A 10,746-nucleotide genomic window follows, 5' to 3' on the forward strand; every position below is an offset into this window, starting at 1 on the left:
GGCGACGAGGCCACGGTTCCCTCAGTGTTTCTGGGTTCTAGACAGGGGAGGCTGAAATCCCCGTTCCGGGGGCTTTTGTCGGACAGGCAGGGTCACGGATGCAGCAAGTACTTCTCCTCGTTCCCCCTGTCGTCCGTCTCAGAAGAAGGGCTCTGGTCGGGGCAAGATGGTGTCCGGCAGGCCTTACAGAGGATGAGGAAGAGGATGAGGATGAGGAAAGCGATGAAGCAGTTGAAGACAATAGCAATGACTGCCCCGGTGGAGAGGCCTGCCCCCATCCTGAGTCAGGGCACAGCTAAGAGAGGCAGGCCGTGACACTGCTTACGCAGCTGGCAGGCTCCCTCCGAAGACGGGCCTGCGCCGTCGCTTCTGCTTCTCTCCTTCCCCCTCCCTTGAACCATGAAACGCTCCTTCCTACCCCTGGGCTGTGCTGCCAGAGGCCCACATGGCTTTGCCCCCGGTGGAAAAACCACAGCCCCACTTTCTAAGCAAGCGCCGTCAACGCGCCACATGCCACTCCTCTTTGTGCGACAAGGACTGGCTTCGAATCCACCGAGGTCATCCTGCGAAACGGCGGCAACTCGCTCTCCCTGTTGGGTGGGTTCTGCTGCAGACGCTGTCCAAAACTGCAAAGGTCCGGTTTGATGGCGGTGCTCGAGAAGAGTCCCCCCCCGAGGCAGAGAGCAGGGGCCAACGGAGGTCACGGCTGCTTCTGTTCCCGCATCGGCATCCCTGCAATAACAGAAAAGCCCGTGGCATCATTAGGAAAGGATGGAGCTTCTCCCACACCAACACCCATCCCACCGTGGCAGGCGCAGGTTTCCCCACACCGTGAAGCTGCATTTGGCAAAAATCTCACCTCCCGAGTCTCACACAGAACCCAGAACGGCATGTGCCCCCATTGCACACACTCTCCTGCCCCTCTGGGATCTCACACGCCTGCCCCCTCCCTGCCCCAAACACACCTCCCTCAGATGCGTGTCTTCCTTGCCTCCCCCCTTGAAAACCCCACCACCCCCTCTAAGCAGTCTTTCTCCATCCTGTCTCTTTGTCTCCCACCACATTTAAGCCACAGTGCGGCCCTCTACTTCCCCCCGTGGCCCCCAGGAGCCACCCACTCGCGCAGGGGCGACACTGGGGTCCTGCTGCCCTTTCTCTACAATGTCTCCCTTCTCCACGGTTCCCACAAGGCCAAAATGTGGGCCGTTCGGAGTGCGCTGACTTTCTTGCCTTAGGCAAATCCCCGTGGAACGCCCTCCTATCAGATGTCAAGGAGATAAGCGACGACACAAGACACAACTTTTAGAAGACATCTGAAGGCAGCCCTGTATCGGGAAGTTTTTATGTCTGGTGTTATGTTTTTGTATGTGTTGGAAGCCGCTCAGAGTGGCTGGGGCAACCCAGCCAGATGGCTGGGGTAATAATAATAATAATAATAATAATAATAATAATAATAATAATAATAAATCATCTCATGGTTGAGGAGGAAATGCTTAGAGCCTCTGGGCGGCATTGGATGAATGCCTGAAACCCCAAGAGAGCCTTGAGTTCGAGTTAGGACGGGCATAAGAGCCTCACCCCCTCATTGCTTCCACACTCTTCCCTCCCCCCTGCCCAGTGGCTCCCATTAACAGACAAACTGGAACCTCGCCTTTCCTCTTCCCCCAAACACCTGGAATCCATCAAACCTCAAAAATGACAACTGAATTATGCAATTGAAATACCCATGGCAGTGACGGGGGGTGGGGGTGGGGTGTCTCCATGCTGGTGTTGCGACCTGTTTTAAAGGGGCTGGATGCTGAGGAGCTTCTCACGCAAAGGCAGCCGGGGGCCTCAGCTGGCACAGCAAGGCAAGGCCAGAACTGCCAGATAGCTGAGAACACAGAGCCATCGCCTAGGAAATATCACCCCCGGCTACTCAGAGGAGGCCATTCATTCACCAGGGACAAGTGCAGCCTTTGTTCTCCTTCAGATAGCCAGGGTCAGATTCTGCAAGGTGCTGAACCCCATCCCTACCTCCCTTCCCAGCCTCCCGCCGGTTGGAAAACTTGCACCCAGGAAACCCTTCAGCCAGGAGCGACTGGGGTTTAACAGAATCATCGCACTGGGAAGGAGAGTTGGAAACACAAGCCTCACGGCCGCCAAACAAAACTCTCCTTTTAGGAAAGGCAAGGCACTGATCAGGAACATCTTGCAAAACAGCTGAGGAATCGTGAACTTCCAAGAAGTTACGACTGTCTCCACGGAGCTGAGCATTGTCGGCTAAGCATCTGGCAGTGAATTAAAAACAGAGGGTGACTTCTGAGCGAACGCAGATGCGCCCCGAATCCAGTTAGCGGAGCAGAATGCAAAAGCCCTGCCAGGAGGGCCTTCCCACCCCAATGGGGTGCCCTCCAGGGGCTTTGAGAATCCCCGCTCCCACCAGTCAGTGTGGCCAATGCCCTCGGGGATGATGGGAGTTGTAGTCTAACAGCACCCTTGCCAAAATGGGGCAGCACTGGGAAGGCGCATTAAACATCCCATGGGCACGCTATCCATTTTCCCTTTTGGGGGCACTGTGGGGCAACATCATGGGCTCAGCTCGCCTTGGTCCCCACCAGGGACAGAGCACAGAGGTGGGGCGGGCTCTCATCTGAGTGCCCCAAAGTCTCTTGCGGACTCAGTCTCAGTTACATAAGCAGAAGCAAGCTCGCCGCGAAGAGGAGATCCCGCTTCGCAGGCCCATCTTTGGCAGCCAAATCCCTTCCGAGCGGCTGAGCCTGCTTTGGGCTGCTTTTTGGAGCAGCTGACACTTTGCTCCAGCCCCAGGGCTGCCACTGCAGCAGAAGCTTCCACCACATTTCGTGTCTCGGGGGATCAGTGCAGCCCGTGACCTTAAAGGAACCCAGCCACACACACACACACACACACACACACACTCCAGCCCAAATGGCAATCACTGGGCCTCCCTCTCGCATCCTCCTCCCAACCTAGGAAGACGCTGCCTTAAGAGCAGTTTGCCTGCCTCTCTTGAAAAGGGGCAGCTTAGAAACCTCCAGAAGAGACAGTTTCAGACCAAACAACTCCGCAGTGGCCTTGGAGCAGTGTTTCTCAACCTTTTTTTGGGCCATGGCACACTTGTTCCGTGAAAAAAATCACGAGGCACACCACCATTAAAAAAGTTAAAAAATTTAACTCTGTGCCGCCCTATATTGACTATAATTATGACTGTAAGAAACACTTGCCAATTGCTGTGTTGGTTGCAATCTCCTGTAATAAGGCTTCACAAGCCGTCCGGCGGGTCAGAGCTGTATATTGGCGGCCGCCAGGCTCGTTTGCACTGAGCTTTGGGAAAGAGGAGGAGAAATATTGCTTTCCGGCGGGTCAGTGTTGTGTATTGGCGGCCGCCAGGCATGTGACAATGCAAATCGCCCTTCTCGTCGCCGCACGTCGCGGCACACCAGCCAGCGTCTCGCGGCACACTAGTGTGCCGCGGAACAGCGGTTGAGAAACGCTGCCTTGGAGGGCACTTTCAAAAGGGATGGCAAAGGGAGCAGAAAAGCAGAAGCTGGGTGACCAGGGGGCTGGGACATGGAATCGTAGCACTGTAGAGTTGGAAGGGCCCCCAAGGGTCATCCAGCCCAACCCCCGGACAAACACAGGTGTCACAACTCTCACAAGGGAAGGTGACAAAGCTGAGAGCGTTTTAGCTTAGGAAAGAGGGAACTAAGGGAGAAAATGATGGAGGGGCACAAAATTATGCACAGTGGGGGAAAGGGAAAAGAGAAACATTTTTCTCCCTCCTAATATATACAAGAAATAATAATTTCTGCCAACTTGGAGGGCTGCAAAGGGAGATTAGACAAACTTACGGAAGAGGAGTAGGAAGAAGCTTCCAGTGGCTACTAGCCATGAGGGCTGAGCAATACGCCCAGCCACAGTGGCTGTGTGCCTCTGAAATAGCAGTTTCTGGGGGACTTGTGCATTAGAGTCAACAGTGTGATGCAGCAGCTAAAAAAGCCAATGCAATTCTGGGCTGCATCAATCGGAGTATAGCATCTAGATCTAGGGAAGTAATAGTACCACTGTATTCTGCTCTGGTCAGACCTCACCTGGAATACTGTGTCCAGTTCTGGGCACCACAGTTCAAGAAGGATACTAACAAACTGGAACGTGTCCAGAAGAGGGCAACCAAAATGGTCAAAGGCCTGGAAACGATGCCTTATGAGGAACGGCTTAGGGAGCTGGGTATGTTTAGCCTGGAGAAGAGAAGGGGTGATATGATAGCCATGTTCAAATATATGAAAGGATGTCACATGGAGGAGGGAGAAAGATTGTTTTCTGCTGCTCCAGAGAAGCGGACACGGAGCAATGGATTCAAACTACAAGAAAGAAGATTCCACCTAAACATTAGGAAGAACTTCCTGACAGTAAGAGCTGTTCGACAGTGGAATTTGCTGCCAAGGAGTGTGGTGGAGTCTCCTCCTTTGGAGGTCTTTAAGCAGAGGCTTGACAGGCATATGTCAAGAATGCTTTGATGGTGTTTCCTGCTTGGCAGGGGGTTGGACTAGATGGCCCTTGTGGTCTCTTCCAACTCTATGTTTCTATGATTCTATGATTCTAGAGTAGGGCCCCTCTCAAGTCTGGCTTCTGGCTCCCTGGAAGCAGCTCGTTGGGCCCCATGGAAAACAAACTGCTGGGCTAGATAGGCCTTTGGCCTGATCCATCGCCAGGGTTTCCCTTACATTTCTATGGCCTTCATCCTTCTGTCTCCTCCAACAGGAGGAGGTAGGCCAAGTTTGCAAAGCAGAGCAGGGGAAGCTGGGCCTGGAGAAACGATTCCGTCACTCTGGAAAACATTCCTCCCTCTCCGTTAAAATAAAACTCTCATTCCAGACCCAAACTGAGCCTGACAAACACACCCGCCACCAGCTCCCTGAAGCCAGAGGCCCTGCACCAGTTAGAAAGTTTTCAGGCAAGATTTGGGCAGTTTCTGGATTTCATTATCTGAGCCCAGCCGGGTGCTCGCAACAGAGCAGGCAAGGTTGGAGGAACAGGCTGGCCAAGATCAGCAGTCTTCTCGCCTCCATCCCATAATCCCCCTGGAGCCAGGGGCAGCAAGTGAGGCTCTGCTGTGCGTGCTTTACCGCAAGAAATAATTGTTGCTGTCCAAAGGGTACAAGCAGTTCCTGTGGCCCAAGGGAACAGACCTCAGGACTAGGGAAAGCTGTTTCCGAAGTCCAGCTCTGGAGCAAAACTCACCGTTTGGTCTCGGACACCAGAACATCTCAGCCTCAATCCAGAAACAAGAATTAGTAGGACCAAGAAGACCCTCCCTAGTCTTCGTCCCCAACCTTCAGAAAGACAATCCCAGGAAAAAACAGCTGCAGCTTGTTAGGCTTTGAAACTGAAGCGTGAAAATCGTTTCTTGAAGCCAGCGCATGTGGAAGTTGAATGGGAAAATGTCTCCTGAACTAGCAGTTGTTTGGGTCTTCCTTGCACGGCTGTGGGTGGAGATGCCTGCTCAGGGGTGCTGTTTTGGCGCCTGAAACAATACAAGGCTGGAAAATCCCCTGGAGCCGTTGGGTGTGCTGAACGATAGTAAGGAAAAGGGCCTGGCTGAAGTCCTTCTGCACAAGAGTGCAGCAACGATGCCGGCAGGCACTGCCTTAACCAGGCAGGCAACTCCCAGAGTGCCCTGTGTTCAAAAGCAGAGCTGCAACATGCTCCCCAACATTAGTCTGTTCCTCAGCAGGTGCCGAGACCAGAGACGGGTTTCCCAGGAAATTCTGAACTGGATAATTCCGGGGGGGGGGGGAACCCTATGCAAATGAGGGTTATTTGCATCACCCTAGAGATGCACACATATATAATTTAGCGCTTTATTTTGCTTGTATTTAGAAGGTCTAGCCCCTTTTTGTACACTAGGCTTGGCTCTGGTTACTCATGGCTGAGGAATACGGGGCAAGGACCTGCCTTGAACAACACCCAGAATTATTCTCGGTATTCGCAATCCCGGAGCCCCAGCCAACCATTCCCTCAGCAATTTCCGAGAGAGGTTTCTCACTGCTGTTGCAAAACTTCGTACTGCAAAATGCCTTGGAAATTTGGATGGTGTTTTGCCCTCACAACGGCTTTCTGAGGTCGATCACAACAATGCCTGTTTTTTTACAGATATGACTGCCTTATAGAAAATTAAATCTGTTGACCCAACTATCCCAAACTTCTCCAACTTTGCAGGACTTCCAGCAGGAGATTGAATGGGGGCCTCATACCTGTGTGACACAAACCCAGACTTCCATGATTCAACCTTCTGCAGGTGTGGGGGACCTTTTGGCTCCCCGATGCTAAGGTACTACAAATCCCACACCTGCTTGGGCTGATGGAAGTTGTAGTCCGAAACATCTGGAGAGTAGGCTACCATGCTGGGGAAACTGGGTATCTTCTGAAGGACACCTGCTTCCCAAAAGTTCAGTCCAATGTAGGGAAATGCAAAGGAAGCCAGCTTTTCCCATGAAAAGAAAGAAAGAAAAAACAAATTTCTACAGTTCGGCTGGCCTAATGAAGAGATTATTGACCATAGATTTTGAATAGGTTTAATGCATGGGTAGGCAAACTAAGGCCTGGGGGCCGGATCTGGTCCAATCGCCTTCTCAATCCGGCCCACGGATGGTCCGGGAATCAGCTTGTTTTTACATGAGTAGAATATGTGCTTTTGTTTAAAATGCATCTCTGGGTTATTTGTGGGGCATAGGAATTCATTCATTCCCCCCCCCCAAAAAACCATATAGTCCAGCCTCCTACAAGGTCTCAGGGACAGTGGACCGGCCCCCTGCTGAATAAGTTTGCTGACCCCTGGTAATGGGATGTGCCAGAAACAACTCTGGACCTTTCACACACAAAACAAGGACCAGCACTTCTCTGTTCGTCAATTCCAAGTGTCTGCATTGGCTCTTTAACTTGACACATATTGCCCCCACCCCACACAGTGCAAGGCTATTTGACATACCCTGCAATTTCCCCTGCTATTTCCCCTCTCTTTGGAAGGGGTCGGGCGCCATCATAGCTCATTGGCAGTGCCCAATATTTTCTTTGGCCACCACAGGTGCCCAGCCCAATCCCTAGCATCTCCAGGTTTTGTAGTGCATTTGCTCCCAAAGAATCGAGCCCTTGGACAGACCTCTTCCTCCTGGGACCACGGCCGGGTGAGCTGATGGAGCGGCTGGGCACTTTTTGTAACTTGGGATTCCTAGGGGGATTCCTACATTCCTGGAGGCCCCCCCCCCTCAGCCCAGAAGAAGTTCAGAATTCACCTGTGCAGAGCCAGGTGAAAATTGGCAGGTAAGGATCTGGGGAGGGCCGGCTGCCAGCGCCCCTCCCTTTCAGGAGCAAAGTCAAAAGGGCCAGGCCTGGAGGGGCAGAGCTTTGCACCCGCACCCGCACCCCCACAGCTCAAAGTGGCCTCAGCCAAAAACTACATCACGGATGGAGGGCCGTTTAGTGGGAGAAGCAGGGGAGCTTCGTGGGGGTGGGATCCATAAGGAGCTGCGTTCACACCTTGGCAGCACCTTCCCGCCCCGAAGAATTCTGGGCGCGCCCGTTGGTCCGGGGCGCCTGGGAAGCGGCGCTCCACGAGGGGCAATGACGCGCGTCCAAAGTGCCGTGGGGACGCACTTCGAGGCGCGGTCCTGGCTGCGGGCAGAAGCGCAACCTCCAGGTCCAGGGGCAGTCTACCCGCGACGGCAAAAGCAGACGGGGGCAAAGGCGGATCCCCGACCTGCCACCTCCAGCCCCAGTCCCTCGGATGGGGGCGATCCCGTCTTCCCCGACTTAGAACCCCCGGCGCCCCGGCCCGCTTCCTCCCTCTCCGGGCGCGCTTTCCGTGCCAAGGGCGGCTCGGCGGGCGCTCTGCTCGCGCTCAGAGGCTCTCTCGTCACTTCCATTCATCCCCAGGCACTCACCGGGCAGAGAGTAGTCCCCGCAGATGCGACGCTGTTGGCGGGGCTGGTTGCCTGGCCGGCCTTCCTTCCTTCCCTCCGTCCGTCCGTCCGTGGACTCCCGCCGTCGCCTCCGCCGCTGGACCGGCCCCCGCCTGACTCGCGCTCTCCTCCGCGGGCCGGGAGGGCTGCAGGACGCTCCGCCCCCGCCCCGCCATTGGCTGCGCTCTCGCTGGCGGGGAGCCCATTGGCCCGCCCAGGCCGCGCCCCCTCGGCCTCGCCGCACGTGAGCACCAGCTGCCGGCCCAGGCTGGGCGCGGGGAGGCGGAGACCGCGCGGCGGCGGCGGCGGCGGGACGGGATCGCGGAGCGGAGGCGAACCGCGGGAAGGTTCGCGCGGCGGCGGCTCGGTTTCGCTTTTCGCGGCGACGTCTGGAGGAGAAGCATGTGCAGAGTGGCTTCTTTGTTTTTTTAATCGAAAAATAAAGTGAAGGAAAGGGGGAAAGGGGGAGGGATGCTTGAAACTGTGACATAATACAATATGTGAATTTATAAGTAATATGGTTGTTCCAACAAGTGAATTCTTCTCTCTACAGTAGGATCAAAATGAGAAGGCTGTAGGTGTTTGGGAGGGGGGGCAGGGGGAGCTTTTCTTTATTTTATTTGATATAAAGGATTTGGATGCCATTTCAGTACAATCGCGTATAAGCAGTCAAGAAGGATGCAAAGGGGGTGGGGTGGGGGTGGGGAATCAGTTAAAGCTGCATAATCGAACTGCCTGTTAAAATTCCTGCTGGGATGAAGAAGTCCCCAGTAATATATAATTATTACTGGAAGACAGGAGTGCCTGGCGTGCTATGGTCCATGGGGTCACGAAGAGTCGGACATGACTAAACGACTAAACAACAATAATATATAATAATGATAATATTTATACCCTACCCATCTGGCTGAGTTTCCCCCTCCCCTCTGGGCAGCTTCCAGCAGGTATAAAAACATAATAAAAACCGTCAAACATTAAAAACATCCCTGCAAAGGGCTGCCTTCAGATGTCTTTTAAAAGTTGTGTACAGTAGTTCTTTATCTCCTTAACATATGAAGGGAGGTGTTCCACAGGGAGGGAGCCACTACCAAGAAGGCCCTCCCTCCCAGTTCAACATGGAGGGGGCCTGCTCTGACCTCAAGTGGAAGGGAGTTCCACAGAACTGGGAGCAGTTCTGCGATTTAAACGCAGTAAAAATAAGTGAATGATAATAGATATAATCCAGGATGCGGCAGCTAGACTGGTGATTGGGAGCGGCCGCCGAGACCACATAACACCGGTCCTGAAAAACCTACATTGGCTCCCAGTACGTTTCCGAGCACAATTCGAAGTGTTGAATGCTGACCTTTAAAGTCCTAAACGGCCTCAAGTCCAGTATACCTGAAGGAGCGTCTCCACCTCCATCCTTCTGCCTGGACACTGAGGTCCAGCACCGAGGGCCTTCTACGAGAAGCCAAGTTACAGGCAAGTTACTGAGAAGGCAGAGGGCCTTCTCAGTAGTGACGCCTGCCCTGTGGAACGGCCTCCCACCAGATGTCAAAGAGAATAACAATTACCAGACCTTTAGAAGGCATCTTAAGGCATCCCTGTTTAGGGAAGCTTTTAATGTTTGATGGATTTTCTGTATTTTAATATTTTGTTGGAAGCCGCCCAGAGTGGCTGGGGGAACCCGGCCAGATGGGCGTGGTATAAATATTATTATTATTATTATTATTATTATTATTATTATTATTATTATTATTGATGGGCTCTTCTTATGGTCTTAAGATGTGGCTGTTTTTATGGCTTCTGGTGCTTCTTGCCTTCTTTCCTGTGGACTGCCTGGTTGGGCGAGGGAGGCTGGCATCATCTGTGCAGGACTCAGACTGGGTGGGGGCACAAGGAAAGTTAGGCCAAAGGAATCCGCAGAGGAAGGAGCAGAGGTTGTCTAAGGACAGCCCTGTGTGTGCTTCAGCATCCAGAGAAAGGAAGAGGAAGAGGAGGTGGGGAAGGAGTTCTTCAGAGGAGCCGCCTGCCCAGGTCGCTGCCTTCAAGAGATGCCAGGAGCTTGCTTTTTTCTTTCTAATTTAGGATAAACGACAAATTTGCCCATGTGATTGATGGGGCCAATAATATGGGAAGCAGCCATTTTAATTGAAACAGCAGTACCAAGAAATGGATAAAAAACATAAACAACAGGAGAGGCTGGTTTGATCCCACGGACGGGAACGCACAGAGGAACCAGAGACAGAACCGTCACAGTGTGCTGACTGCCATCTTCAGAGAAACGTGCATTGCTTTTAAGATTTTTATTATTATTATTTCAAAGCCTTCTGTGGTGCTTTTTCGGCAAGGCTGCCCCTCGAAAGGGGTTTGCCAGCAAAGAAAACCATATAACAATGAAACCTTAAAATATCCAGTTACAGGTAGGTAGCCGTGTTGGTCTGAGTCGAAGCAAAATAAAAAAATTCCTTCAGTAGCACCTTAAAGACCAACTAAGTTTATATTTTGGTATGAGCTTTCGTGTGCATGCACACTCTGTGTATCTGAAGAAGTGTGCATGCACACGAAAGCTCATACCAAAATATAAACTTAGTTGGTCTTTAAGGTGCTACTGAAGGAATTTTTTTATTTTTATTTAAAATATCCAGTTACATCCATATATAAAACCAGCGTGAGATAAAATAACCCATTTATCACCGCAACAGGAGACTCTGGCTGAGAGTCTTGATTTAGAACCCCAAGAAAAAGCCATCGGTGGAAATGGCAGAACAATGGCAATGTATTGGCCAGAGCGGAAGACTCTGCA

General features: G+C 52.5%; 1 protein-coding gene across 1 annotated transcript; it reads right to left on the minus strand.

The window, feature by feature from the left end:
* Nucleotides 1–284: 284 nt before the first annotated feature.
* LOC118077313 (uncharacterized) lies at nt 285–8,164 on the minus strand. The gene is made up of 2 exons (XM_035100915.2): nt 7,941–8,164; nt 285–732 (listed from the first exon to the last, which is right to left on the minus strand). Exons 1-2 carry the CDS (start codon nt 8,162–8,164, stop codon nt 285–287), a joined length of 672 nt encoding a protein of 223 aa, XP_034956806.2.
* Between the last annotated feature and the right edge of the window lie 2,582 nt (nt 8,165–10,746).

This window comes from Zootoca vivipara, chromosome 11 (genome assembly GCF_963506605.1).
Source record: "Zootoca vivipara chromosome 11, rZooViv1.1, whole genome shotgun sequence".
NCBI lineage: Eukaryota > Metazoa > Chordata > Lepidosauria > Squamata > Lacertidae > Zootoca > Zootoca vivipara.

Coding starts and splice junctions, on each gene's coding strand:
- LOC118077313 (XM_035100915.2), bottom strand. CDS start 8,164: ATGGGCTCCCCGCCAGCGAGAGCGCAGCCAATGGCGGGGCGGGGGCGG. Junction 733..7,940: donor CGGGGACTACTCTCTGCCCG/GTGAGTGCCTGG, acceptor CTGTTATTGCAG/GGATGCCGATGCGGGAACAG.